We start from the raw sequence: 23409 nt of genomic DNA, 5'->3' as shown, positions 1-23409 counted from the left end.
CAAGAGCAATGAATCCAAATGCAAAGGAGTTTGTTCCTGGGGTGAAGTACTAAAATATTTGAGTAGACGGGGCCCTCTTTTGGTGGATGTAGCACAATTTCCACACTGTGAAGGCAGTATTAGAAGACTTAATTGTTAAAAGCTCTCTCGTCACTGTGTTACACTTATGCATTGCCAAAGTTTTTGTTAGTCTTGCATGCTTAATAAAAGTGCTGAGACTGTTAAGTAAAACGCTGTCAAACATTTACTGAAAATAGTATTGGCCCCATAGCCAATGTAAAGACAGTGAGGAAAGGAGCACCAGTCAAGTTGTGACAAAGCACCAAAGTAAACAAACTCTAAATCTTACTAAATTGTCATCTTTGAAGCTAAACTGATCCCTTAGGATTAACTAACACTTGTTAATGTCTGCTCTTTGTAGAAATGAGTAAATTTAAATTACATTTCAGATTTTTCAGTTGCATTTGTCCTTAATAAGAATAATCTCTTTGAGGCAGGAGGATTGTTGCAAGTTGGAGGCCAGCCTCAGCTACATAGTAAATTCAAAGCCAACTTAAACTATACATAGCAAGACCCTGTCTCAAAAATACAAAACAAAAAAATATTTTCTTAACAATATCTGATAATTTGAAATAACGCTGTGTTGTTGGTGACTGAGGTAACATGGTAATGATAGATAAGAGCTAGTTCTGGCTTTTCTGGTATTATCATGTTAGAAATACTGAATAATTCTAATGATACATTTGAGGAATATGTGATTTGAGAATGGTGTCTTCTGAGGATTCACCTCGTCACAGCCATATCTGTGTGGAGTCTAATTTGAGACAAACACCAGCTTATAATCCAGTCGAACAAAGAGATTGTTACATGATTTGAATGGTGCTTTTCCTTGCTTTGTTAACCATCGTGACAGTAGTCTGCAGCACAACTTTTCTTTTTAACAAAGCTAGAACAGTTTTGGCTTCTTAAACTTCATATTTGGGTAGGTTAAGCTGCCATACGTGTTCAGTGTGAATAGTGTTTAAGTTGAAAATATTGTAAAAAAATTATATTTTTTCAAAAATATTTAAAAAAATAAAATAATAGTAGAACTGAACTGGTGGTATGTTTATTGGTGCTAGACTACAGACTCTGTAGTGGTGATATTCATTTTAATGTGGACTCGGTACAATCCTCTCCGCAAAACATGCTGAGAAGGCAGGACTCACTAGAACCCATAGCCGCAAATATGTCGGAATGTATTTATCTTTCAACAGTACATTAATGAAATAAACCCAGCCACCCTGTGCTTGCTTTTTGTTGCCCCAGACTGCAGTGTGAAAGCATCTGTAGACAGCTGTGTTAGGAAACTATGAAATAGAAAATCCTATAATTCAATGGTAAAGTGCTTGCCTAGCAAGCATGAACCCCTGGGTTCAGCCCTCAGTACTTCAAAAAGAAAAAGAAATGATAACCAAGCAATATAATAGTAACTTCATAACAGTATAATGTCATTGGTTTCTGTCCTTCAGTAGGACTTGAGATTATTAAACTGAAAGTTAAGATCCTAATGTCATTTTTGGCTTATATTCTTCATGGGAAGTTCTGAAAGTCTGTTTTACTTATTTGTACATGCATGCAGTGCCGGGTACTGAAGCATGGCCATTGTACATTCTAGACAAGTGCTGTGCCACTGAGCTACAGCCACAACCCTAACAGGAGTCTCTTAAAATTTTTTATTTATTTATCTAGAAATACAAGGTCTCACTATTATAGCTCAGGTGGCCTTGAACTCAGTGATCTCTGCCTTAGCCTCCTGAGTCCTGGGATTATAGGTGTGTTATCACATACCCTCCTTTAAATAATAAATGGTGAGGGAGTGTTTTGTTTTTTTCTTGTAGTAGGGATCGAGTTACCTTTTTTATTTTTATTTTGAGACAAGGTCTCCCTAAGTCATTAAGTTTCCCAAGCTGAGCTGAAACTTCAAATCCTGCTTCAGCCTCAAAAATTGTTGGGAACACAGTTGTGTACCACCATGCCTGGCAATAGGTGGGTGTCTTTTTGTTTTGTTTTTTTCTTGGTATTGGGGATCAAACTCGGGACCTTACACTTGGAAGACAGGCAGCGGCACTACTGAGCTAAATCCCTGGCCCTAGGTGGGTTTTTAAAAGAAGTTCTGAAATAGACAAGCATGCTTGGCTTTTTTTTTTTAGCCATGATTCAACCACTCAGTCTCCATTTCTCTTACAGCTTCATATATCATAAGTGGCACAACCAGCTGCCAAATATATGTGACTCATAGGTTCTTTCCCTCTGAGCCCAGGAGCAAATGAGTTCACTTCCATATACTGCTGAATAATTGCAATGTGGTATAATAGCCACCAATTAGGCACTATAACCTAATGATCAAGTGTAAAGAATTCTTGGGTGTGATTCTTACAATCATGAAACGTTCTGTTTCTTGTGCCTTTGCCCAAGTGTAAAATGCCGACAGGACTTTTTTAAAAATTTTTAAAGATTTCAGGGCTGGAGATTTAGCTCAATGGTTCTCGTACCAGCCTTGAAAGGACAAGGTCCTGAGTTTGATCCTTGGTACCAAAAAAAAAAAAAATGTCTTGGATTTCAGAGTGTTTTGTTTATTTTGAGTACAGAGCCTGCCTCACACATGCTAGGTAAATTGGGTGGCCATCCCATTTAGCATTTTAGATTTCAGACTAGAGATGCTTAACCCAGAAATGCCTATACAAATATTCTAGAATCTGACAAAGATTTCTGATACTGAAGATTTCAATAAGGGATATTCAACATAGTAAGAATTACCTATCTCCAGACTGATTTATTACTATACTTCAAGCACCTAACACAGTTCTGGCATGCTGAAAGTCCTGTTTAAGTGGTTGCTGTTCTTATTTTTAAAAAGTCTAGGGCCGGGGATTTAGCTCAGTGGTCCCTCTGCCTGCTTTGCAAGCGCAAGGTCCCGAGTTCAATCCCCAATACCCCAAAAATTAAATGAATAAAAAATTAAAAGTCTGGGGCCAGGGATTTAGCTCAGTGGTTCCAGCTCCTGCCTCAAGTGTGCATGGGCCTGAGTTTGATCCCCGGTGCAAAAAAAAAAAAGTCTAGGGCTGGGAGTGCTGCTTAGTGGTACAGTATGTACTTCATATTCATGAAGCCCCAAGTTCAGTACCCAGCACCATCAGTGGGGAAAAAAAACCTTGGGTGGAGTGTACATGTAATCCCAGCTACTCAGGAATCTGAGACACAGGGGCCAGGCTGGGCAAATTAGTGAGGCCCTATCTGAAAATACTTTAAGAAAATTTTTTTAGAAGGGCTGGGGTTGTTTTTTAGCTGTCTCTTGATTCAGTCTCCAGTTCTTAAAAAAACAAAGCTCATCTCTTAGAACTTTGTTTGCCAAGCAGAACATGCACATTGAAACCACTTCAATGGAGCCAGGCGTAGTGGCGCAGGCTTGTAATCCCAGCACTCGAGGCTGAGGCAGGAGGATCATTGTGAGTTCAAGACCAGCCTGGGCTACGTAGTTCCAGATCAGTCTCAACTACATAGAGACCCTGTCTCAAAAAACAAAAAGACAAAAAAAACAACACTTCAATGTTCAGAGCGCTTTGCATTCTGCATTCCTCTAGACAGGTTAAGTTTCACTAGCAGCTGCATACATGTTTGAAGCCCTAGGGATCATCTCATCAGGGCTTGTCCTGGTATAGTTTTAGGGTTACTAAAGTCATCCTGTTTCAGAGATTTAATTTTATGATCTCAATTGAAATACTGCATATAGGAGAGGATTTTTCAATTTTGCTGTGTCAGGATTTGTTAGCCTTTTCTGTGTCAAATGTCAGATACTTGTTCAGCATATGGGAATGGCCATGACTAGATTGTACCCTGGTGTTTGGGAAGATCAGTATTTCACAAACTTGTACCTACTTAGTGGACAATGCAAGCTGGGAATGTTCCACTCTAACTATAAAATGACTAATTCTACCCAGAATCCGTGTATTAACTTTTGTCCCAGTCCACCTTCGCAAACACCTGAAGAGGTCACAAAAATGGAAATTCCTTAGTTTGGGTTTTCTTTTGATGAAACAGGGATGTTTTGGTTATTCAGCCATCCCACAAAAGCCATCAACATATCTTACCTTTCTTGGAAGTAACTTTTCAGACCTTGGTGCACACAGGTGCAGATTCTGTGATTTCTGGAGTGTCTTCTTGAACTGGAGGCTGTTTTTTTAACCTCAAAGAGAATCCTTTGAAGACTGGGCAAATGGGAATGTATTTCAGAAAGGCAATCTTTTTTATCTTGTCCATCCCAATAGGGAAGTCATAACTCTTCAAGCTGGCAGATGTCTCACTGTTGGCATGGGCCCCAGCTTTCCACTGAACAAGGCCTCGTTCTTCGGGGCTCCCTGGAGGAAGACAATGGGGCCATTTAACAAGGCCCTCAAGACCTCCTACCTCCCTTCCTGTAACCTGGTCCTAAGATAGGCTTTTGTAATTTAAAAAATTTTTTTCTGTAATGCTGAAGGTTGAACCTGGGACTGTACACATCCTGGGCTTGTGCTGTACCACTGAACTGAACACATAACCTTAAAGTGTCTGAGCTGGGTGTGGTGGTGCATGCTTGTAATCTTAGGACTCTGGGAAGCTGAGGCAGGAGAATTGCAAGTTTTAATTAAGACTGGGCGACTTGAAAAGACCCTGTCTCAAAAAGGGGTGGAAATGTAGCTTAATGTAAGGCCCAAGTTCAGTCTTCAGGTGGTGGGGGTGGGGGTTGTTTTTTTTTTAATTTTTCTTCACATTAACAGCTGAAGAAAGCAGTGCTGTTCCAGTTAAGGACTGGGTTCTGTGCCAGCCAATCTAGGTTTGAGTGCAGGTTGTCTGACCTCAGGCAAGTAACTTGACCATTCTGAGTTTTGTATTCCTCATCAAAGCAGATTAAAGGGCCATTGAAGATTATGTGGTGTAACAGATGACTGCTGAATCTCAGTTGGGTTGAAGGTTAGTGACATGAAGAACTTAGGTAGTTTGAGGTGATTGTGCAGCTGCCCAATCAGAGGCCCTTCATCTCCCTAGATTTTCTAGACATCAAAGTTGCCATTTCACTGTCTCAGAACCACAACCTGGGCTGTTCCAGCGCCAGCCTGGTGGCCTCTCATTTGTAAGGGTAAGTGCCATGGATGAGTTGCTACCCATCTCTCCAAGAGACAGCTACTGCCAAGACTCGCTCATCTTATCAGGCATAGTGACATATACCTGTAATCCCAGTCCTCTGAGAGTCTGACACAGGATCATAAGTTTGAGCCCAGTCTGGGAAATTTAGTGACTTGGCAAGACTGATATAGGACTCATTCTATTCTCAGTTCCTCAAAAAGAAAAACAGCCTGGCATGGTGGCATATGCCTGTAATCCCAGCACTCAGGAGGCTGAGACAGTAAGGTCATTGAGTTCAAGGCCAGCCTGTACTACATGGAGAAACCCTGTCTCAAGAAAAAAGCAGGTAGGGCCAGGGCTTTAGCTCAGTGGCACTATGCCTGCTATGCAAGCACAAGGTCCTGAGTTTGATCCCTGGTACCAGAAAAAAAATAAAACATCTGATTCTGCCTAGAATCTCCCCAGGAACCTTGGGTCCTGTCCACCAGCTGACATCTGAACACAGGCCCTGACTGCTTAGCTCTGCCAGCTTCAGCCCTTAGGAAGGAAGGCAGGAGCTGTGCTTTTTTTCCAGCTGGTAAGCAGCTGGGGATGGAGGGCTAACAACTTGGTATTCTTTTCCCCTCTGTCCCTATGCTGATACAGTCCTTAACTCATCTTCATGAAATTTTACCAGCCTCCAGCCAAGATCCCCTGGAACCCTCCAGCAGAGATGGTGTGGTACTGTGGCTGGGACATAGCCATGGACACAGCAGACCTTAACATTAAGATTTGTGCTGTCCAGTTTTGAGACTGACTCTGATCATAATTTTTTTTTTTTTTTTTTTTCTGGGGATTGAACTCTGGACTTTGTGCTTGCAAGGCAGGTGACCACCACTGAGCTAAATCCCCGGCCTTGTCATAGCTTTTAAGGCTAAAATGAGATACTTAGTTCCATGTCTGACTCATAAATCTTTAATAAATGTTAACTGTGCTTATCAGAGTGCCTGATGGCATTCAGTTTTATATACATTGCCTGGGTGCACAGATCCTGTACAGTCCCTACAAAACACTCACTACCAAAGGTACATGTTGAGGTTCTTCAGTTAGCAAGCATACATCTGCTAACATATTTGGAGTGGATTTTACCAACAAATTGATGTGTTTATATCTGACTATTCCATGAAAGCAGAGGTACCTCTCAACCCAGTGGCTATAAAAAATTGTGAGGTAAGGGAGGCAGGCATGATGGCTGCACATATGTAATTCTAGCTGAGGCAGAAGGACCACAAGTTCAAGGCCAGCCTGAAAAACTTAGTAAAACTATCTCAAAGGTTAAGGATGTAGCTTAGTGGTGGAACACTTGCCTAGTGTGCTTGAGGCCCTGGAGACAGACAGATACACACACATATACACACAGAAAAGGAAAAGACTTCCTTTTCCTTCCTTTTTTTTTTTTTTGGTTTTTGTTTTTGATACCAGGGATCAAACTTAAGACCTTGCACTTGCAAGGCAGGCACAGTGCCACTGAGCTAAATCCCCGGCACAAGGAGTCTTCCTTTGACAGGACTCAAAAATAACTCCTGCCCTCACCCGCTGCAAGACCTACAGACATGTCTGTGCCTGTCTTTTCCGCTAACCAGCAGGCATGCCCAGCAGACCATCTGCTCCTACAGCGCCCACCTGGCCTCAGATCTGGCCACATCTCCAGCTCAGTGGCCATCTGGTGGACTGTATATGAGTCAAGTCTTGTTCTGCATTTCCCTTGTAAGGCTGACACATACCTGGCACTGTGTTGTCCAATATGAAAGCAAGGCAACCACCCACAAACATCTCTGTGGTCAGCAACACAGTCAGAATCTGGTCCACTTCAGGAATACCTGTGAAACAGGCCAAGGGGCAGTGTCGTGGCACTCTGGTGAGCAGAACTCCAGGACTTACCACCTGTGCAGACTACTGACTTCCTTGAGCAGTCATGGCCAGGGGACTGTACAAAGCCCTGACTTGTAAGTTTATCTTTACCCCTCTCTACCCCATCTGGGTTCAAATCCCAGTTCTTTCAGTGGCTAGTTGTTGATTTGAGACAAATCATTGAATCATGATAAGTGGAGATGATAATAGTATAAGTCTCATGGAGCTTTTTTATGTAAATAAATGCTTAATACCTGTCCACAGAAAGTGTTTTAGTAAAAGGCACCTACTAATTAGCCTCTCCGATACTAATGTCAAGAGTTTGGAAACATTAGTGGCTCTATCCATGTGAAGCTTTGGAGGGAATGGCTGTGCTAAATTTTGTTTTCGAAGAGCTGGGGATCTAACCAAAGACCTTGTGAATGCTAAGCAAGCGCTTTACCACTGAACTACACAAACCTAGCGCGTTGTTTTGGGTCCACCCCACCCCAACAGTTGCTGAGTAGACAGCCAGGAAGCACCTGTGTTGATGGCGCCAGGGTTGGAATCCAGGTAATTAGGCAACGTGAGCCCGAAGAACATGGGAAATCCCAGCACAAAAAGGTTACGGGAGGAGTTCATGTCCACGAACTGCAGGTTGGACAACCCCACAGCCGTAATCATGCCTGCAGGGGCAGAAAAACAGAGGACTCGGGGCTGAGTCCCACCACTCGGCGACCCGTGCCGCACCCAGGCCCGCGCCAGGCACTCACCGAAGAGGGTGCAGAACATACCCCCCAGAATGGGGTCGGGGAGCGAGGCGAACAGAGCGGTAAATTTGCCAACTGTGCCCAGGACCAGCATGATACCCGCACCGTACTGCACCACGCGGCGACTGCCCACCTGCCAGGAAGCCAGGGCCGGGGCGGGTTAGCGCAGGAATAAGGTCTAAGCGGGCGGGGCTTTAGTTGGGGGCGTTGTCAGGTTAGGGTGGGGACGGGCTTGGGGCGGGGCCAGTGCTGGACGGAACCAAGTCGGAATTTTTGTGCTCCCCTGGCTGGTGGCACCTTGGTAATCCCTAGGACGCCAATATTTGGACTTGACGAGGTGGACCCGTTGCCCGTGCCCAGCAGTCCCGCGATAATGCAGCAGATGCCTTCGGTGAAGATGCCCCTGTAAATGAAAGGAAGGACCAGTCGGGGCTTGCTCCCCTCACCGGCTGTGTGTACTCACCCTTCACAGTTCTGCCCGTCTAGAGCGGTGCGAGCTGTCACTGTGGGTGTGAAGTACTCCCCCTCCTGGCCACAAGGAGGTCTGGAAGCCAAGATCCCCAGGCCCTGGTTTACGCTCCTGGGCAATTGGACTTTAAATCAGTGTCTTCATCTGTGCAGTGGAGACACAGGGGAGAGGGGCCTGTCTCGTGGCTACCGGATTGCCTGAGAGAAGGCACGTGAAGAGCGGGGCACGTGGAAGGTTGTCAGTGACTGATTTCCCCGCCCTTGTTACCTCCTCAGCTACTCCCAAAACTCGGAGTGAGTGATGAGAGGCCTCTTCACATTACCAAGGAAAATTAGATCTGGCAATGTGAATGACTTGCCCACCCATGTCTGCACCTCTTGGGGCTCAACCCCACCCTGGTGCGCTTCCCGAGCGGCCCCTCTGGGGGCGGAGGTTGAGGTGGGCAACATACCTATTGATAGCATGGACTGGAGGGGGCGGGGCACCCGCCAGGCGGGCGCAAGCATAGTAATCACCGATGGACTCGATGATGCCTGCCAGTGTGGCACTGAACATTCCCAGGACAGCAGCCACTGTCACTGTGGGCAAGCCCCACTGACCTGGAGGTGAGGCAACAGGACAGATCCAGTGAGAAGGCTGTGGTGGATTGAGAATGGGTAGGGCAATTTATTTTTCATTTATTTATTTATACCAGGGATCAAACTAGGGTCCTTGGGCTTTCGGGGCGGGTGGCAGAACCACTGATCTAAATCCCCAGCTGATAGGGCAATTCTTGAGGAAGAGAGAAAGTGGGGAAGAGATCGCAAACTGGGATGGGGGCCATGCAATTATGGGAGCTTATTTGGGTTATTCGGAGGCATGGAGCTGAGTGAGGCTTTGTCTGAGATAACACTACTCTTCTTGGCGAACTATAAATCTGTGGCTAACCTGGACATGGGCACAGTGGTACGTGACTATAATTCCAGCACTCTGAGAGGCTCAGGAGGATCACGAGTTTCAGCCCAGCCTGAGCAGCTAAGTGACTTAGTGAGACTGTCTCAAAATAAAAAAATAGCTCCGTGCAAAGACCTTAGGTTCTATCTCCGGTACCAGGGAGGAAAAAAAAAAGAATGAAGAAACCCTGTAGTCAGTGCTAATTGTATCGTCAGATGAATTGGGGTCACCAGGGATCTCACAAGTGTCTCAGTCAGGGGCGCAGAGGCCCAAGCTTGGGAACTTACAGGGATAGGGGATACGGATCCAGGGCGAAATAGCCATGATATCCCCACGGGCATCAGTTCGTGCCTGGAAGCCATAAGCTGCTGGATCTGAGGGCAGCACATCTGTCAGTGTCAGCACATAGCAGAGGAGCCACACGGTCATAATGGCCAGCACAATCTGAAGTAGGATGGGTCAAGGGGTAGCTATGGGCGCTGCAGGTCTCCGTCCAGACTAATCCACTCCTACCTCAGCCCAGATCCAGCCCCAGCCTTAGCCCCTGCTGTAGTTCCAGCTCCAGCCCCAATACGTGCCCCAAACTCTGGCTAGGACATTTCTGCTCTGGCTCCCATGCTATCTCTGCCTTTGCCCTCCCCTTGGCCCTGGACATAGGTCTAATTCCTCACCTAGGCCCAGTCCTAGTCCCAGCCCCAGCCACCTGTCAGCTCCTCACAGGAAACATCTTGAAGATCTGGATTCGGAAGAGAGTGAGGCCCTTGCTCCAGCGGTAGACAGGCAGCAGGAAGGTGACATTACGCAGATACTGGGAGAACAGGACGATCAGGAGAATGGAGCTGGAGGCAGAGGCACAAGGAGGAGGTGGCTGGTCGCCCAGGCTGAGGATAGGAGCCAGGACTAAAGAACACGAAAGAGAGAGGAGGCAGGGGCTGGGGCTGGGAAGGAATCAGGCCTGGTGCCTGCTCACCAAGCTGAGATGCCCCAGTGGGAGCCAGCCCGGTCACCGGCAGCTTGGAAGACGGAGAGGCCAATGAGGGAGATGGTGGGGGTGACCGTGAGGGGCCCAATGTAGCTGAGGAGGGCCCCAGGCAGCCCCATCAGCCCAATCACCACTTCCACTATGCTGGACACCATGACTGCACCCTGGATCTAGAAGGGCAAAGACAGCTGTAAGTCACAATATAAAGACTGACCTGGCCACTAGCAATTCTTAGACCACCTCCTCAAGTGCCTCCTTATTCCCATCTCTCGCCCTCTTTGGGTCTGGGCCTTCTACTCACCTCTCGCATACGTGGGTGCCAGATATGAGACGTGTTCAGAGGCAGACTCCAGTTACCGTAGATCTCCTCTGGGGCAGAAAGGGACACACAGATGGAGACAGGAAAGGAGAGAATTCAGGACATCTGCCCAAACCTACAGGCCCCTGGGCCCCTCTCTCTTCCAGCCCCAGAGCCCCGAAGTGGGCACACCTTCTGGCGGGCATTTCCACTTCTCCAGGGCCAGGATGGCTTTGGCTGGAACCAGAAATGCAAAGGCACTGGCCTGGAACAGGGGCAGCCTAGAGGAGAGGGGTAGGGTGGGTAGAAGAGGAGGATTAGAGAGAGATCAGTAAGTAGGTCTCTGCGCTTTCACGGCAGCAGGTGGCACCACTGAGCTAAATCTCCAGCCCCTATGCTCTTTTTTATTTATTTATTTATTTATTTTTTTGGTACTGGGGATAGAATTCAGGTCCCTGAACTTGCAAGGCAGACAGCGGAACCACTGAGCTAAATTTCCGGCCCGTAGGCTCTTTTTTAAAAAATTAATTTTGGGGCCAGGGATTTAGCTCAGTGGCACCATGCCTGCCTTGGAACCTCAAACAAGGTCTTGAGTTTGGTCCCCGGTACCAAAAAAAAAAAAAAAAAAAATTAATTAATTTTTAAATTATTTCCTGGTACCAAAAATTTTAATTTTATTGGTAATCTTTTGATGTACATCATGATCATATTCATGGTAGAGAATTTGCACTCGTACATAATATATCTTGATTCTTCATTTTTTTCCCCATTCCCGTCTTCATTTTGTTTTTTAGTTTTTTGTTTGTTTGTTTTGGTACCGGGGATCAAACTCTGGACCTTGCAAGCAGCAGAACCACTGAGCTAAATCCCTGGCCTACCCTCCCTTCATTTTAATGGTTTTTTCCTCCATTTTTTAAAAATCAGGGTCTCACTGTGTAGTTCAGGGTGGTCTTGAATTAACTCTTTGTAGCCCAGGGTAGCCTGGAACTCATGGCAATCCTCCTGCCTCAGCCTCCCAAGTGCTGGGATTATAGGTATGTACCGCCACCTCTAGCTTCTGCTCCTTATTTACAAAAGCTTTGTTTCCATTTTTTTCCTTCTATTCTCTCTTTTTTCCCTTTCCCCTTCTTTACTTTTCCCCTCCTTTGTTGTTTTTGCTTGTTTGTTTGTTTTTTGGGGTTTTTTGTTTGTTGTTTGTTTTTTGAGACAGAGTCTCACTGTATAGTTGAGACTGACCTGGAACTCACTATGTAGCCCAGGCTGGTTTTGAACTCACAGCCATCCTCCTGCCTCAGCCTCCCAAATGCTGGGATTAAAGGTGTGCGCCACCACGCCCAGCTCCTCCTTTGTTTTTTTGAACATTTTCTTCCTACTTCTCAATATCTGTTATCCATTTTGGTCCTTATTTATCCTTTCAGTTTCTCACACAAGAGAAACAATGTAATATTTAAATAAGGTGTCAGAATTATTTCACTTAAAAGTATGTTCTCAAAATGCTTCCGTTTATCTAAGAATGTCTCAAGCTTATCCTTCTTTATGGCAGACTAATATTCCATTGTTCATAAAAATCACATTTTCTTCATCTCGTGAGCTCTAATGTGATTTTCTTGCCTGAGCCTCCCAAAGTGCTGGGATTACAAGTGTGTGCCTAATCAGGTTTGGGGTTTTTTTGTTTTTGTTTTTGTCATATAAAAGCCCTCTGAGCAAAACCACCTGTTCCTGCCGTTACTGTGTGGATTACAGTGTATATGAGTGTGTGTGTGTGTGTGTGTGTGTGCGCACGTGCGCACATCTGTACACATACATGTGCTCATGAATGGGGGCGAGGCAGCTCACCGGATGCCCAGTGTGGTCTGGATGAGAGTGGTGATGCCCACACACGTGAAGATGGTGCCGATGAGTTGACTGACCATGTACTGGTCATGGCCCACACACAGCGCCTCAGCCAGGAGGAAGGGCACAGCGATGGTGCCACTGAAGCAAGTCAGGTAATGCTGAGGGAGACGAGAGGAGAATGTCTGAGACAGGACCCACAGAGCTCAGGGGGAAACAGGGGCACCCAAGGCCCTCATCCTGCCTCAGGGGCCTGGACCTCCCTGTGAGGATTCCCAGAGGGCCACTGCTCACCACTCTGGGGGGACACTAACCTCCTCAAAGTTGTCCTGGCTCTCCTCCCAGTCCCCTACGTAGTCCTCCATCAGGCCCCACCGGCCTCTTCCCGAACTCTGATTAAACAGTCACTGCACAGATCTAGGGCTTCTCTTCCTTTTTGCTGAGGGAAGGGGTGGCATCCCTGGGGAGAGCCGGGGTGGGGCTCTGGGGATGGCCTACCTGGAAGCCCAGCAGGATGCACAGGTACCAGGGTGGCACATCTTCAATCTTGTACAACATGTCCGGTTTCGGCTCTGTGGGCAGGGACATCTGCGGGTCCCTGGTGGAACCTCCCATGGAGCCCTGGGCACCCTGGTGGGGCACAGAGAGAAGCCACTCAGGGTGGAGCACTGGGACAGGCATCACTGTCCCACAATCAGGCGGCCTGAGTAGCACCTCAGAGCGAGAGCCACGTGGGTCCCCACCCTCCCTCACTGTCCATCCACCTAGTTGTCACTGGGCTGTCACTTGGCTGGAGGCAGCACCTGGCCCCCACTTCACTTTGTTTCCTGCAGGGTGAAAACACCGGGAGCCCTCAGCCCTGGGCTTCAAGGAATGGGCCTGAGTCAGAAGACCTCAGAGACCCCGGGGGAGATAAGAGGGCTCCAGACGGCTGATAAACCCAATCTGTCCCACTAGCTGCCCCCTAGAGGTCCTTGGGGTGTCACTGGGAAGGAGGCTGAGCCCCTACCGCCCCAAGTTCAAGTAAGCCAGTCCCAAAGTTAAAGGCTCCCTCACCTTCATCTCTGCCCGAGTCCCCATTTGCCAGGTTCACTTTAGGACTGTCGTTTGGAACTGACTCATCAGGACTCATCTCTGCCCCTAAGAGAAGCTGCCCAGTCCCTCTAGCCCCCCTATCTGCTACCCTTCCCTCTCCCTCCAGTCCCCCCAGCACCTGTGTCTGGTCCTCAGAGTCTTCCTGAGCCCTCATCTTTGGGGCACAAGTCTGAGAAGCTCCTGAGAAGAGAGGATGACTTTACAAAGGCCAAGGAGGACTTTACTCCACACATCAGACATTGTTCAAAGTAAATCTGTAACTAGGCCCCAGGCTCCGGATTGCGAAAGGGGGACCTGGGCAGAGGTGAGGCATTAACTCTGGCTGATGTGGTAAAGGCCACTCAAGCCTCTGCCACGTTTACTTCCTGTACTCCCTTCACTGCCCGCACACCAACCTGGAACGAGACTTGTTCTTGCTTTCTCAGAGAGAGAGAGTGAAGGATGAAGGGACAGTCTTGGAATTTTAGCCAGCCCTGAGCAAGTTGAGAGGAAAGAGAGTTGTAAATGCGCACTTATTATGTCACTGTCCCCAGAAGGCCCTTCCCTGCATATTAATAACAGGTTAGTCCCTTATCACGGTCACAAAAGCCATTCTCCTTACTGAGGAATGATACCATGCCAGGCCACCGTACATTTGTATGTGCACTATCATGCGGAACCTGATTGGTGCTGGGTGATATCAACCCTTTTAATTACAGCCGAGGAAAGACTTAGGAGCATGATTTGACTGAGGCCATGCAGGTAGCGAGGGTTTGGAAAATCAATCCGAAAGTTCAGGCTGCCCTCTTCCCACCGCTGTTCACTGCTTACATCCCTAAGTGACGGGGTGGCCTCACAGCCTTCACTCACTGTGTGTCAGGACAGGGATTCCTTTCCCCTTCCAGCCCAGAGCCAATGTATAGTTTGCAGGACTCAGTTAAATGAGAATGGGGCCCTTGTTCCAAAAGTATTTTGAATTTTTAAAATAGGGACAGCAGCTGGGTGTGGTGGTATAAACCTGTAATTTCAGCACTCAGGAGGCTGAGGCAACAGGATTGCTATGAGTTCAAAGCTAGTCTGGGCTACATAGTGAGTTCAAGGCCACCTTAAACTATATAGTGAGACCCTGTCACACACACACACACACACACACACACACACACACACACACACACACAAAGATAGCAACAGCAGAGCTTTAAACTCAGTATGGGGCCTTTCTAAGCACCACTCTCTGTGTGCTTGCATGTCACACAGCCCAGGTAAGCCATTCTGTGCCTGTCCTGTCTCCCCTCCCAGCATGCCTAGTCCTTGGCTTGGCCTTGAGGGGAGGTAGGGGTGCAGAGACCTGAGAAGGCTCCTCAGCTTGTGAAGGCAAGGCCTGGGATCCCCATCTGCTCCTCTCTGGGCTGCACCAGCCCTGCCAACCCAGGGCCCACTTACTTCTGGGGTGCTGAGCCCATGGCCAGGCCCAGCTGAGGGTCCATAAGCAGCACCGCTCCCTAGATGGACAGCAGCTTCGTGGTGCAGCCCTGAATCCTGCTGGCTGTTTGGCCTGCAGCCTGTTTGTCCATCTGTCCACTCCTTTTCTTCTTGGCTTTTGTTTTCAGGTTCCCAAGTTACACAACTAGTTCAGAGCCTCTGAAACTCCTTAGCGCTCGGTTCCCCACGGGCCACGCCCAGGACTCCACAGAGGTCTGTGGAGCTGCCCCACCCCCACAGACACAGCTCCATGGATACCGAATTCAACCCAAACCTCACCACGATGCCTGATGAATCTGGGAAGGTGCGGGCATCCAGATGCAGAGTAGTACAAACGGACCACAGCGCTCAGGCTCTGATGCAGCCTCTAAATTGCTGCACACAAACTCAGGGTCATGCAGGTCCCTGTCACAGGTGTCCGCCCAGATCCACACCTCATACTCCTGAAGGCTCAGCCGGTTCTTTGGGCCCTGGCCTTCCTGGTCTGGAGGCTGCTTTCCTGGGGTGAGGCTGAGGGAAGGAGGGGCACCGGGCAGACTCTGGAGCAGGCGATGGGATGTGGGGGGACTGCTGGGACATCCCGGTGCCTGCAGCAGCCACACTGGCCCCACCTCCAAAATCTGAATGCTTCCCAGCCCTGCCACTCCTCAGCCTAAAACTTGACCTGAGGCCTTTTATTGTCTAAGCTGTGTTTGTTTGTTTGTTTCTCTTTCTTTCTTTCTTTCTTTCTTTTCCTTCCTTCCTTCCTTCCTTCCTTCCTTCCTTTCCTTCCTTCCTTCCTTTCTTTCCTTCTTTCTTTGGTACCAGGGACCTTGTGCTTGCAAGGCAGGCAGCAGAACCACTCAGTCAAACCCCTGGCTCTAAGCCTGGATTTCTGCATCTGTCAAATCAGTATTAGTGTCCTATCCACCTCTCAGGGTGTTGCTGGAATTTTGGGGCAAAAGCCCCAGCTCCCAGGGTCAGTGTCGGTCAAGGAGATAAGCAGTGGAAGGCAAAAAGACGCTCTCTTTAGCACGGCTGGAAGGAGAGATAAAGAAGTTCAAAATCTGGCTTCAAGGGGCAAATGGAGGCTTTGGGGGTTTATAGAAAAAGAGTACAAAGGTAAAAGTTAGGGGTTTTCATAGACAGAAGTGTAGGTAATCTTGTCAAGTTGAAATAGGGGAAAATATAATTCTTAACCTGCTAGAGGTCAGTTATGTCAAGTTTGTGTCTCTTGAAATCAAAGAATAAATTTTAAGAAATAACAGGTTAAGGGCTGGAGATTTTTAGCTCAGTGGTTCCACCGCCTGCCTTGCAAGCGCAAGGACCTAAGTTCGATCCCAGGTACCAAAAAAAAAAAAAAAAAGAAAAAAGAAAAAGAAATAACAGGTTAAGAGTAGAAAAATTTATTGAAAGATAGCTCCTGAGAGACAAGAAGGGACCCAAAAGTGGTTTGCCACCGAGGCTACTTTTCTATGAATTTTTTTTTTTTTTTTGTACTGGGGAATGAACTCAGGACCTTGCGCTTGCAAGACAGATGGCAGAACTATTGAGCTAAATCCCCAGCCCCTTCTATGAATTTTATGAAGTAAAATCATGAAGTGGGTATAAAATCACGAGGTGAGTACAATGTGGGTCAAACTATAATCAACCAATAAGATTATAAGTACAGCCGTTTAGGTAATGTTGATCCAATAGAGGAGCGAGTCACGTAGCAAGTAAAGAACAAAGACATTTTTGGGAAGGGATGGGTCTGTATGCTTTGGTCACCCACCTGGGTGACTGATGTCTATCTGAACTTTATTGAACCGAGTGATACCAATGATAGTATAATTCCAAGTTATTATTTATCCCTCAGGGGAAGCATGTAGGCCTGGTCCTTGCTTTTTTTTGGTACTGGGGATCAAACTTGGGCTTGTGAGGCAGGCAGCAGAACACTGAGCTAAATCCCCGGCCCTTTTTGCACTTGCGAGCCAGGTGTGGTGGCGCATGCCTGTAATCCCAGCACTTGGGAGGCTGAGGCAGGAGGATCACGGTGAGTTCAAGACCAGCCTGGGCTGCATAGTGAGTTCCAGGTCAGTCTCAACTACATAGTGAGACCCTGTCTCAAAAAAACAAAACAAAAAGAATGAGACCAAAAGGACTTTGCACTTGCAAAGGCAGGCATGGTGCCTACTGAGCCAAATACCTGGCCCACCTTCCATCTTTATCTTAAATCCTGATCTTTTTTAGATGCTCCTCCAGTGACATTTTTTTTTTTTGCTGACTTCCTTGATATTCCAGTATCTCTCCGACTGTATATTAATTTTTATCTACCTTAGCTATCTATAATAAAGTCAGGGCCTGGTTGATTAGTATCTTGGGACTGGTTTTATGAGGTCCTGGGAGGGCCATCATTCCTTGAGGGAGTTCCTGTGATGAGATTGGTTCCTATGATGAGATTCAGGCTCCTGCTTTGAGGGGAGGACTCAGTTCCCGGCAGGATCATTGCTTCCATTGTGTAAGGACTGACCTCAAGACTCTGGAATCTGAGGTGACTGCAGGCTCAAAACAATGACTTGAGAAATCTAGGCATTGATTCAAGGGGTTTGGAACTAGGTGTTGTAAAAGCTGGCAATCAGGTGTCCTTGAAAATCTTGAAAATTTTGCTCTTATCTTGGTGTCCTCAATTGTGGGAGCCTGGCTGAACCAGAGCAACTCCATGTTGACCAGCGAATGACCTGGAGACTGTCGCTCCCCCCATCCCTTATGGAATAACTAGTGATTAATTGTGAATTGTTGGGTGGCTGCTTTGAAGTAGCTGGGAGGCTAGATAGAAACTGTAGTGAACACAGAGACCCAAGGCAGGTCATGCCACTCCTTGCATGCCTGTAGTCTGAATGTTCTGAACTTTATGATGATCTAGGTTGTAAATGGAACAATGGATAATCACTCTGCTGATCATTAGTACATGACGACCACTAGCTCAGATCAACTGACTCTTTGCCTTTGTCCTCTTCCTGTAAGTTTTAAGTGTAAACCCCCCTTCAGCCCTATATAAAATGGCCTCTGTTTCTGAGCTGGCCGCCTCTCTGAGCTACTTGGCTTGGGGAGTGCCATCTGGCCAGACTAATAAAGGTCTATTTGCCAACTTGCCTGGTGTGTTCCTTCCTGGGTGACTCTCGCTGTGTGACTAGCTCCTGGAGCCTCGCTGAGCTTCTGAGCCCAGCATCGTGGAAGCCTCTTGGCTGTTCACTCTCCAGGAGTAAAAGTGAGACTCACGTCTTACACAATCTCAAAGGGGGATGAAATAGGCTATGGAAATTTAATAATAAACCTTGTAACACAGACACACCCTGAGTGACTAGTATGCCTGCATGCAGATCTGAGCAGAGATATGTCCCAGAGTTGTAAGGTAATAAGGGAACAGGGAATGGTGATCCACACCTGTAATCACTCAGGAGGATGAGGCAGGAGGATCACTCTGAGTTCAAGGCCAACCTGGGCTATGGTGAGACTCTGTCTCAAAGAAACCAAAGCAAACAAACTTGGCATCTCTGTCTTCACTCTGTTCCCTTATTACTCCCCCTGTCCCCATGACAAGGGCATGAGAGGGTCAGAGACACTCAGGAAGGACACTACAGGTTTAATACCACCCAGACCATGGTTCCCAGATCACGTGGGGCCCAGGGTTCCTTTCCTAAGGGCCAGGTCCCTGGCCAGAAGAATTTTAGGAAAGAGCATAAGTAGTGCCAAGAGGCTGGTTGGGCTGGTTCTAGGAACCCTGCCCTGTCTCAGGTGGACACCCAGTGCCCAACTGTAAGAGCAGGGGTCAGAGTCAGTGCAGACAGAGAAGGAACTATTCTGGGAGTGGCCGAGATAGCTCTGAGTAAGTAGATACCTAAGAATGGCCACAAGGTGGCTGCCTGAAATTTTCTTTCCTTCTCGGTGAGTCTGAGGACCTGGGCTGTCCCCAGGCTTATAAACTACTTTCATTTGCCCTTCAGGGCCCCCACACATTTCCATGCTCTCTTACATCTGGGGAGTTGTCAAAATGTATATTGGGCCCTCTCTAGGAGGACATTATCAGAAACACCAATATTGGTACTCCCAGCCCCTCAGACAGTATTTGCAAAGAGAAGTCAAGGTCACCAGATTTTATTTGAATCCAGAGAGTAAAGTCTTGTCCCTCCCAGGCCCCAGTGCCCTGTGACAAAGGAAGGGTGAAGGTGGCAGCTTTGAGCCAGGCCTCCCTTCTTCCTCTCCAGCTGCCACCAAAAGGAGTGGGGAAGATTCCGAGGAGGGCCAGCTTTTCTTCAGGAGCAGGAGGAGTTGTGGACTAGAGCTCTTCTCTCGCGACAGCTGCCTCTGCCGAGCAAGAGCCCTGGGTACCACCACCACATAGCAATGCCTCCACAGCCTCTGGGCCTTCTTGGTGGGCTTTATAGATGTCATCTTCCCCAAAGTCCCCCAGGTACTGGAAGCACATTCTGGAGAGCCTAAGGGAGATCAGCAGGAGCCTCAGACTGCCCCACCCACAGGAAAGGCCGAGGCAAACCAAGGGCTCAGTCCCAGCCGCCACTTCCTCATTACCTGCTGGGCCAGGGGCCTCCTGTGACCATCACACTGATGATTGGCTCTGGCCCCTTACTAAGTCCTGGGCCTGTGAGTCGTTTCATTTGGTTTACTTCTCGGACCCCATAGCTGGTGGCAGTGGGAAGGAAGGGGTATAGCGTTGCTGGTATTCTAGCCACAAAGACCGGTTTCCATACCCTGGGCATTTGCTGAGCTCAGAGAGGGAAAGCCCCTGGCCCAGCTTCCACAGTGACCTTTCTGCTGGCCATCAGCATCCCCACTCGCTCCCAGTTCCTGAGTCTGGACTTCATCCTGGCCGGGGACCCCTCAGGCCAGAGCCCCCATAGAATGTAGGTATGTGGTGAATGGGAGGGTGGGGATTGTACCCACCAGCCCTGCCCCTGCAGGAAGGAAGCAGGGGCCACATTGACAACTCACTCCTGCCAGTTCTGGGAGCAGCTACGGTCCAGGACATCTGTGTATTCTGACTCTCGGAGCTCCTGCCTTCCCGTGGAGTCTGGGGTATGAAGCTTGGCCTCTGCCTTCACCAAATGTTGCCACATCTGGAACAAGGAGAGGCTGAGGTTTGGTGGGAGGGGAAGAGAAGGAGAGCTCAAGTCTCTGGGGGAAAATGAAGTGGGTAAGGGAGCTGTTGTGCAGCACCTGTGAGAGGCTGCAGAATCCTCTCTCCCAGGTCCCCAAAGCTGGGACAGGGCCAATGGATGCAGGATCCGTTTCCCTGAGTTAGGGAGGAAATTGTTGAGGTGGGAGGTTAGGCCTGGGCAAGGGGTCCCTCCTAGGGCTCACTTGCCCTGTAGCATATGCTATTTTAAAACACAAGAAAAACGAAAGCAAAAAAACCCCAACAAAATAAAACAAAGACAGCCCAATCTTCAGTGACACATATACTCACAGGCCTCATGCACACACAGACACAGGCATGATCACCAGAGGCAAGTGTGCACCGAGACACGTGTTACTCATACACGTATGTGCTATGTACACAAGTATGAAGGCACCCGAGGAAGTCAGCATCAAAGTAGGAAGGGAGGAGTCTTTTTTTTTTTTAATAGTTCAGGCTGGCCTTGAATTATTTAGTTCAGGCTGGCCTCAAACTCAGCAATCCTCCTGCCTCAGTCTCCCAAGTGCTGGGATTACAGGCGTGCGCCACCACACCTGGCTGGAGGAGTCTAAAAGAGGTCAAGTGAGTGATTTCCTGGTGTGTCAAGGTACTGTGGTAACCCCCGTCAGTCATCTGTCTCTGTTAGGCGGGCGGATGAGCTAGGCAATGCAAAAGCTAAGACATAGCAGTTGGGGCTGGTGGCGTTATTATGGTCCTCTGAGTCTGGGGCTCAATTCTGTATTGGGATCGAGGATCAAAGACCAGTGGTGGAATGCAAGGCAGAGAAAGGGTCTGTTTTAGGTAGAGTCTGGCAGGGGCCAGGGAACTCCTGAGGGAAGGACTCACCTGGTAGGCCACAGCCCTGCAGGCGTCGCAGCGCAGGTGAGCAGGCACGTGGGCCGAGTACTTCTCCTCCTCATCCAGATTTGGAGCAGCGGCGGAGAGGAAGGCCCTGTCCCCGAGTGCCCCTGGGACAGTCCAGGCTCCCAAAAGCAGCAACAGTGACAGCCTCATGGCCTCTGAAACTAGCTCAGTGAGCATGGGCTGTACATGTGTGTGCGCGTTCCTGTGTTGTGGGGCCACCCCTAGCCCAGACCAATGGGGAACTGACACCTTCCCCCTCCTCCAGGGCCGGGGAGATGCCACGTGTGCTCTTTCTCTAGCAAGACCGGCTTCAGCCACCTCAGCTCCATTTTGCAGGCAGGGAACGATGAGGGCTGTGCCTGAGCAAGGACACAGGGGGCTGGCAGCTCCCACATGCTGTGCTCTGACCAAGTGGCGAATGCTATGCTGAGCACCCTGTGGGAGAAGGTGGTTGGGTTCTATCATTATTCTGCCCAGGAGGACATGAAGACTCAGAAATGACAAATGCCCCTGCTAGAGGACCCATGCTGAGACTGAAACCCAAGGTTGATTGACCCTCAAAAGCCACTGGCCACTCAGCCACCAGGAGGAACTTGGCCTCAGATGTGGCTGTCAGTCTAGGGCAACTTCCCTGGGAGGCAAGTAGGACACAGTGTGGAAAGCACACATGGACTGCTTCCTGGGCACGAGGGCCTCCTCCACCCAGGCCATAGCCAGGCATGGGAGGGCACCCGGGAGGGTCTTACGTGGGCACAGGAGGAAATTAGGCACATTACACCAGTCATCATTTCAGCCACCACAGCTCATAGCCATTTATTGCATACCAGGATGAAGTGAGGGTGGCTCTGGGACCCTCCTTGCCAAGGGACCAGTGTCTCTGCCAAGAGATATCCAACTTATTCTGAGTCACAATGCTCCTCTTCGGCTTTCAGTCCAGGGAACAGGGACTCCAAGGGACCCAGGCCCCCCCTGGCCTGGAACAAGAAAGGCACTAATTCCCGTTCCTGATGCTGCTGCTAATGGAAACTGTCCCTTCCCAAATGTATCTCATCGCACTCTGGTTCAGCCGGACCCTGCAGTTTCAGGCTCAGAACCACACCCACCCACACAGACTGCCTCCCACCACAAGCAGATTTCCCTTAGCGCTCTCAGTCCTCCTCAGAAGCCCCTGCAATCTTAGGAGCACAGGTTTGGTCCTGTCCCTTCCTGTGTTGGGACAGTCTGCAGGGCCAGCCCATCTGGCATTGCTGCCACATCTCTTTCAGCTGAGAAACCAGCTGAGAGCTTCCGATCCCTGATCCCTCTGTCCTACTGTGCTTTATCCCTCCTGCCAGCCCTAAACCACTCCTCAGCCACCCAGAGGGACCAAAAGGCTCCCCTGAAATGACAGCCAAAACTCCCCCCCACTTTTTTTTTTTGTACCAGGGATCGAACTCAGGACCTTGCACTTGCAAGGCAAGCAGTGGAAACATTGAACTAAATCCCCAGCCCTCTTCCTTCCTCTTTTAAATCCTCCCTGCTGACTCACTTCATCTGCTCACTACCTGGGTGGGAGTGGCTGAAGCCCCCCACCCCTAAAATGAGCCAGCTCAGTGCTCCCAGGAAAAGCCAGATTGGTTTGAGGGGAGGAAGGGGGACTTAGGCTCCCCATTGGGGACCATGGCTACCAGGGGCCCACCTCACCCCAGCCCTCTCACTCCCAGTTCCAGCCTCTCCAGCCCCTTCGGATTTACTTCCTTGCTTCCTTTCTGCTATCTCCACAGCTCCCTTTCTCAGGCCCAACCTGCCTTGGGGGCTGCGTTGCCACTTCCCCCATGGCCTACCAAGCCAGAGCTCAGCTCCTCTTCCAAATAATGGATTTCATAGCCAGAGTCCTCCCCATCTGAAGAGTGCCCGCCAGTCTGCTCCCCATCACCTCATCCCACTTGGGGTGGGGTGGGGCAGGGGAGACAGCCTTCGCCTCTGGGGGCAGCCCTGTCCCTGCTTCTCCCGTTCCTGCCGCTCCCGGGGGGGATTTCGACACGTCCTCGGGCTGGCTCTCACATTTTCGTATTTGCTTGCCAACGTCCTCGGTGGCGCTCACATTTTCGTATTTGCTTGCCTGCATACACACATACACAAACCAAACCTGGGAATGCTTGGGAAAGATACATTTGGCGGGTGGGGGTGGGCAGGAAGCAGGCAGCCACTTTCGGAGCTCCACCTCCATCAGCCTCTGATACACTCTCTGAAGCTCACTTCCCGACTGACGACTAGCTGGGGAGGGCCATAGAGGTGATGGGAGAAAAAGAGCAGGGGACTGCGAACCAGAGTCTCCAAGACCATCTAGGAGCCCCCACCTTGAGGATCACTCCCTGCCTGGGTCTCACAAAGGGACCTCCGAGCCCTTGCCAGGCTGGGCGGGCCCCGAGCTGGAGGGTGGCGCGCAGAGAAGCAGGGACGGGGCGGGGCTGGGGGTCCCGCTCACAGGCAGGTAGTACAACCCGTCCAGGGGCCCTGCCTCCGAGGCCCAGGGCAGCAAGGGGCTGCCAAGGGCCT

At 49.0% G+C, this 23409-nt stretch overlaps 3 protein-coding genes across 5 annotated transcripts in view; all 3 read right to left on the bottom strand.

Moving 5' to 3' along the window:
- The window catches only part of Slc23a1 (solute carrier family 23 member 1), a 15716-nt gene extending 687 nt beyond the window's left edge, over positions 1–15029 (bottom strand). Inside the window, exons 1-16 of one of the 3 annotated variants that reach the window (XM_033767254.1) lie at positions 14814–15029; positions 13787–13864; positions 13510–13571; positions 12795–12926; positions 12300–12457; positions 10656–10744; positions 10467–10534; positions 10154–10335; positions 9902–10022; positions 9471–9627; positions 8702–8849; positions 8079–8184; positions 7785–7914; positions 7554–7697; positions 6906–7001; positions 4131–4397 (exon numbers count right to left, since the gene is read on the bottom strand). In XM_033767254.1, the coding sequence (XP_033623145.1) occupies positions 4150–4397; positions 6906–7001; positions 7554–7697; positions 7785–7914; positions 8079–8184; positions 8702–8849; positions 9471–9627; positions 9902–10022; positions 10154–10335; positions 10467–10534; positions 10656–10744; positions 12300–12457; positions 12795–12926; positions 13510–13545 (1815 nt within the window). In that variant the 5' untranslated portion in view covers positions 13546–13571; positions 13787–13864; positions 14814–15029 and the 3' untranslated portion in view covers positions 4131–4149. Of the gene's footprint in view, positions 1–4130; positions 4398–6905; positions 7002–7553; positions 7698–7784; positions 7915–8078; positions 8185–8701; positions 8850–9470; positions 9628–9901; positions 10023–10153; positions 10336–10466; positions 10535–10655; positions 10745–12299; positions 12458–12794; positions 12927–13509; positions 13659–13786; positions 13865–14813 lie in introns of those variants that run through there. The other 2 variants (XM_033767255.1, XM_010613792.2) reach the window with 2 other exon arrangements.
- A 3923-nt stretch (positions 15030–18952) lies between these two features.
- On the bottom strand, positions 18953–21048 carry Mzb1 (marginal zone B and B1 cell specific protein). The gene is made up of 4 exons (XM_010613794.3): positions 20854–21048; positions 19824–19948; positions 19404–19514; positions 18953–19309 (listed from the first exon to the last, which is right to left on the bottom strand). Exons 1-4 carry the CDS (start codon positions 21046–21048, stop codon positions 19150–19152), a joined length of 591 nt encoding a protein of 196 aa, XP_010612096.2. The 3' UTR covers positions 18953–19149.
- Positions 21049–22951: 1903 nt separating this feature from the next.
- Prob1 (proline rich basic protein 1) overlaps positions 22952–23409 on the bottom strand; it is a 3769-nt gene continuing 3311 nt past the window's right edge. The window contains exon 3 of the mRNA XM_010613909.2: positions 22952–23407. Within this exon, the coding sequence (XP_010612211.1) occupies positions 23237–23407 (171 nt within the window). The 3' untranslated portion in view covers positions 22952–23236. The remainder of the gene's footprint in view (positions 23408–23409) is intronic.

The sequence above is a fragment of the Fukomys damarensis genome, unplaced genomic scaffold (genome assembly GCF_012274545.1).
Source record: "Fukomys damarensis isolate Sample0158 unplaced genomic scaffold, DMR_v1.0_HiC HiC_scaffold_3, whole genome shotgun sequence".
NCBI lineage: Eukaryota > Metazoa > Chordata > Mammalia > Rodentia > Bathyergidae > Fukomys > Fukomys damarensis.
The sequence above is the reverse complement of the archived record's forward strand: the minus strand, read 5'-3'. Positions and strand labels throughout refer to the sequence as shown.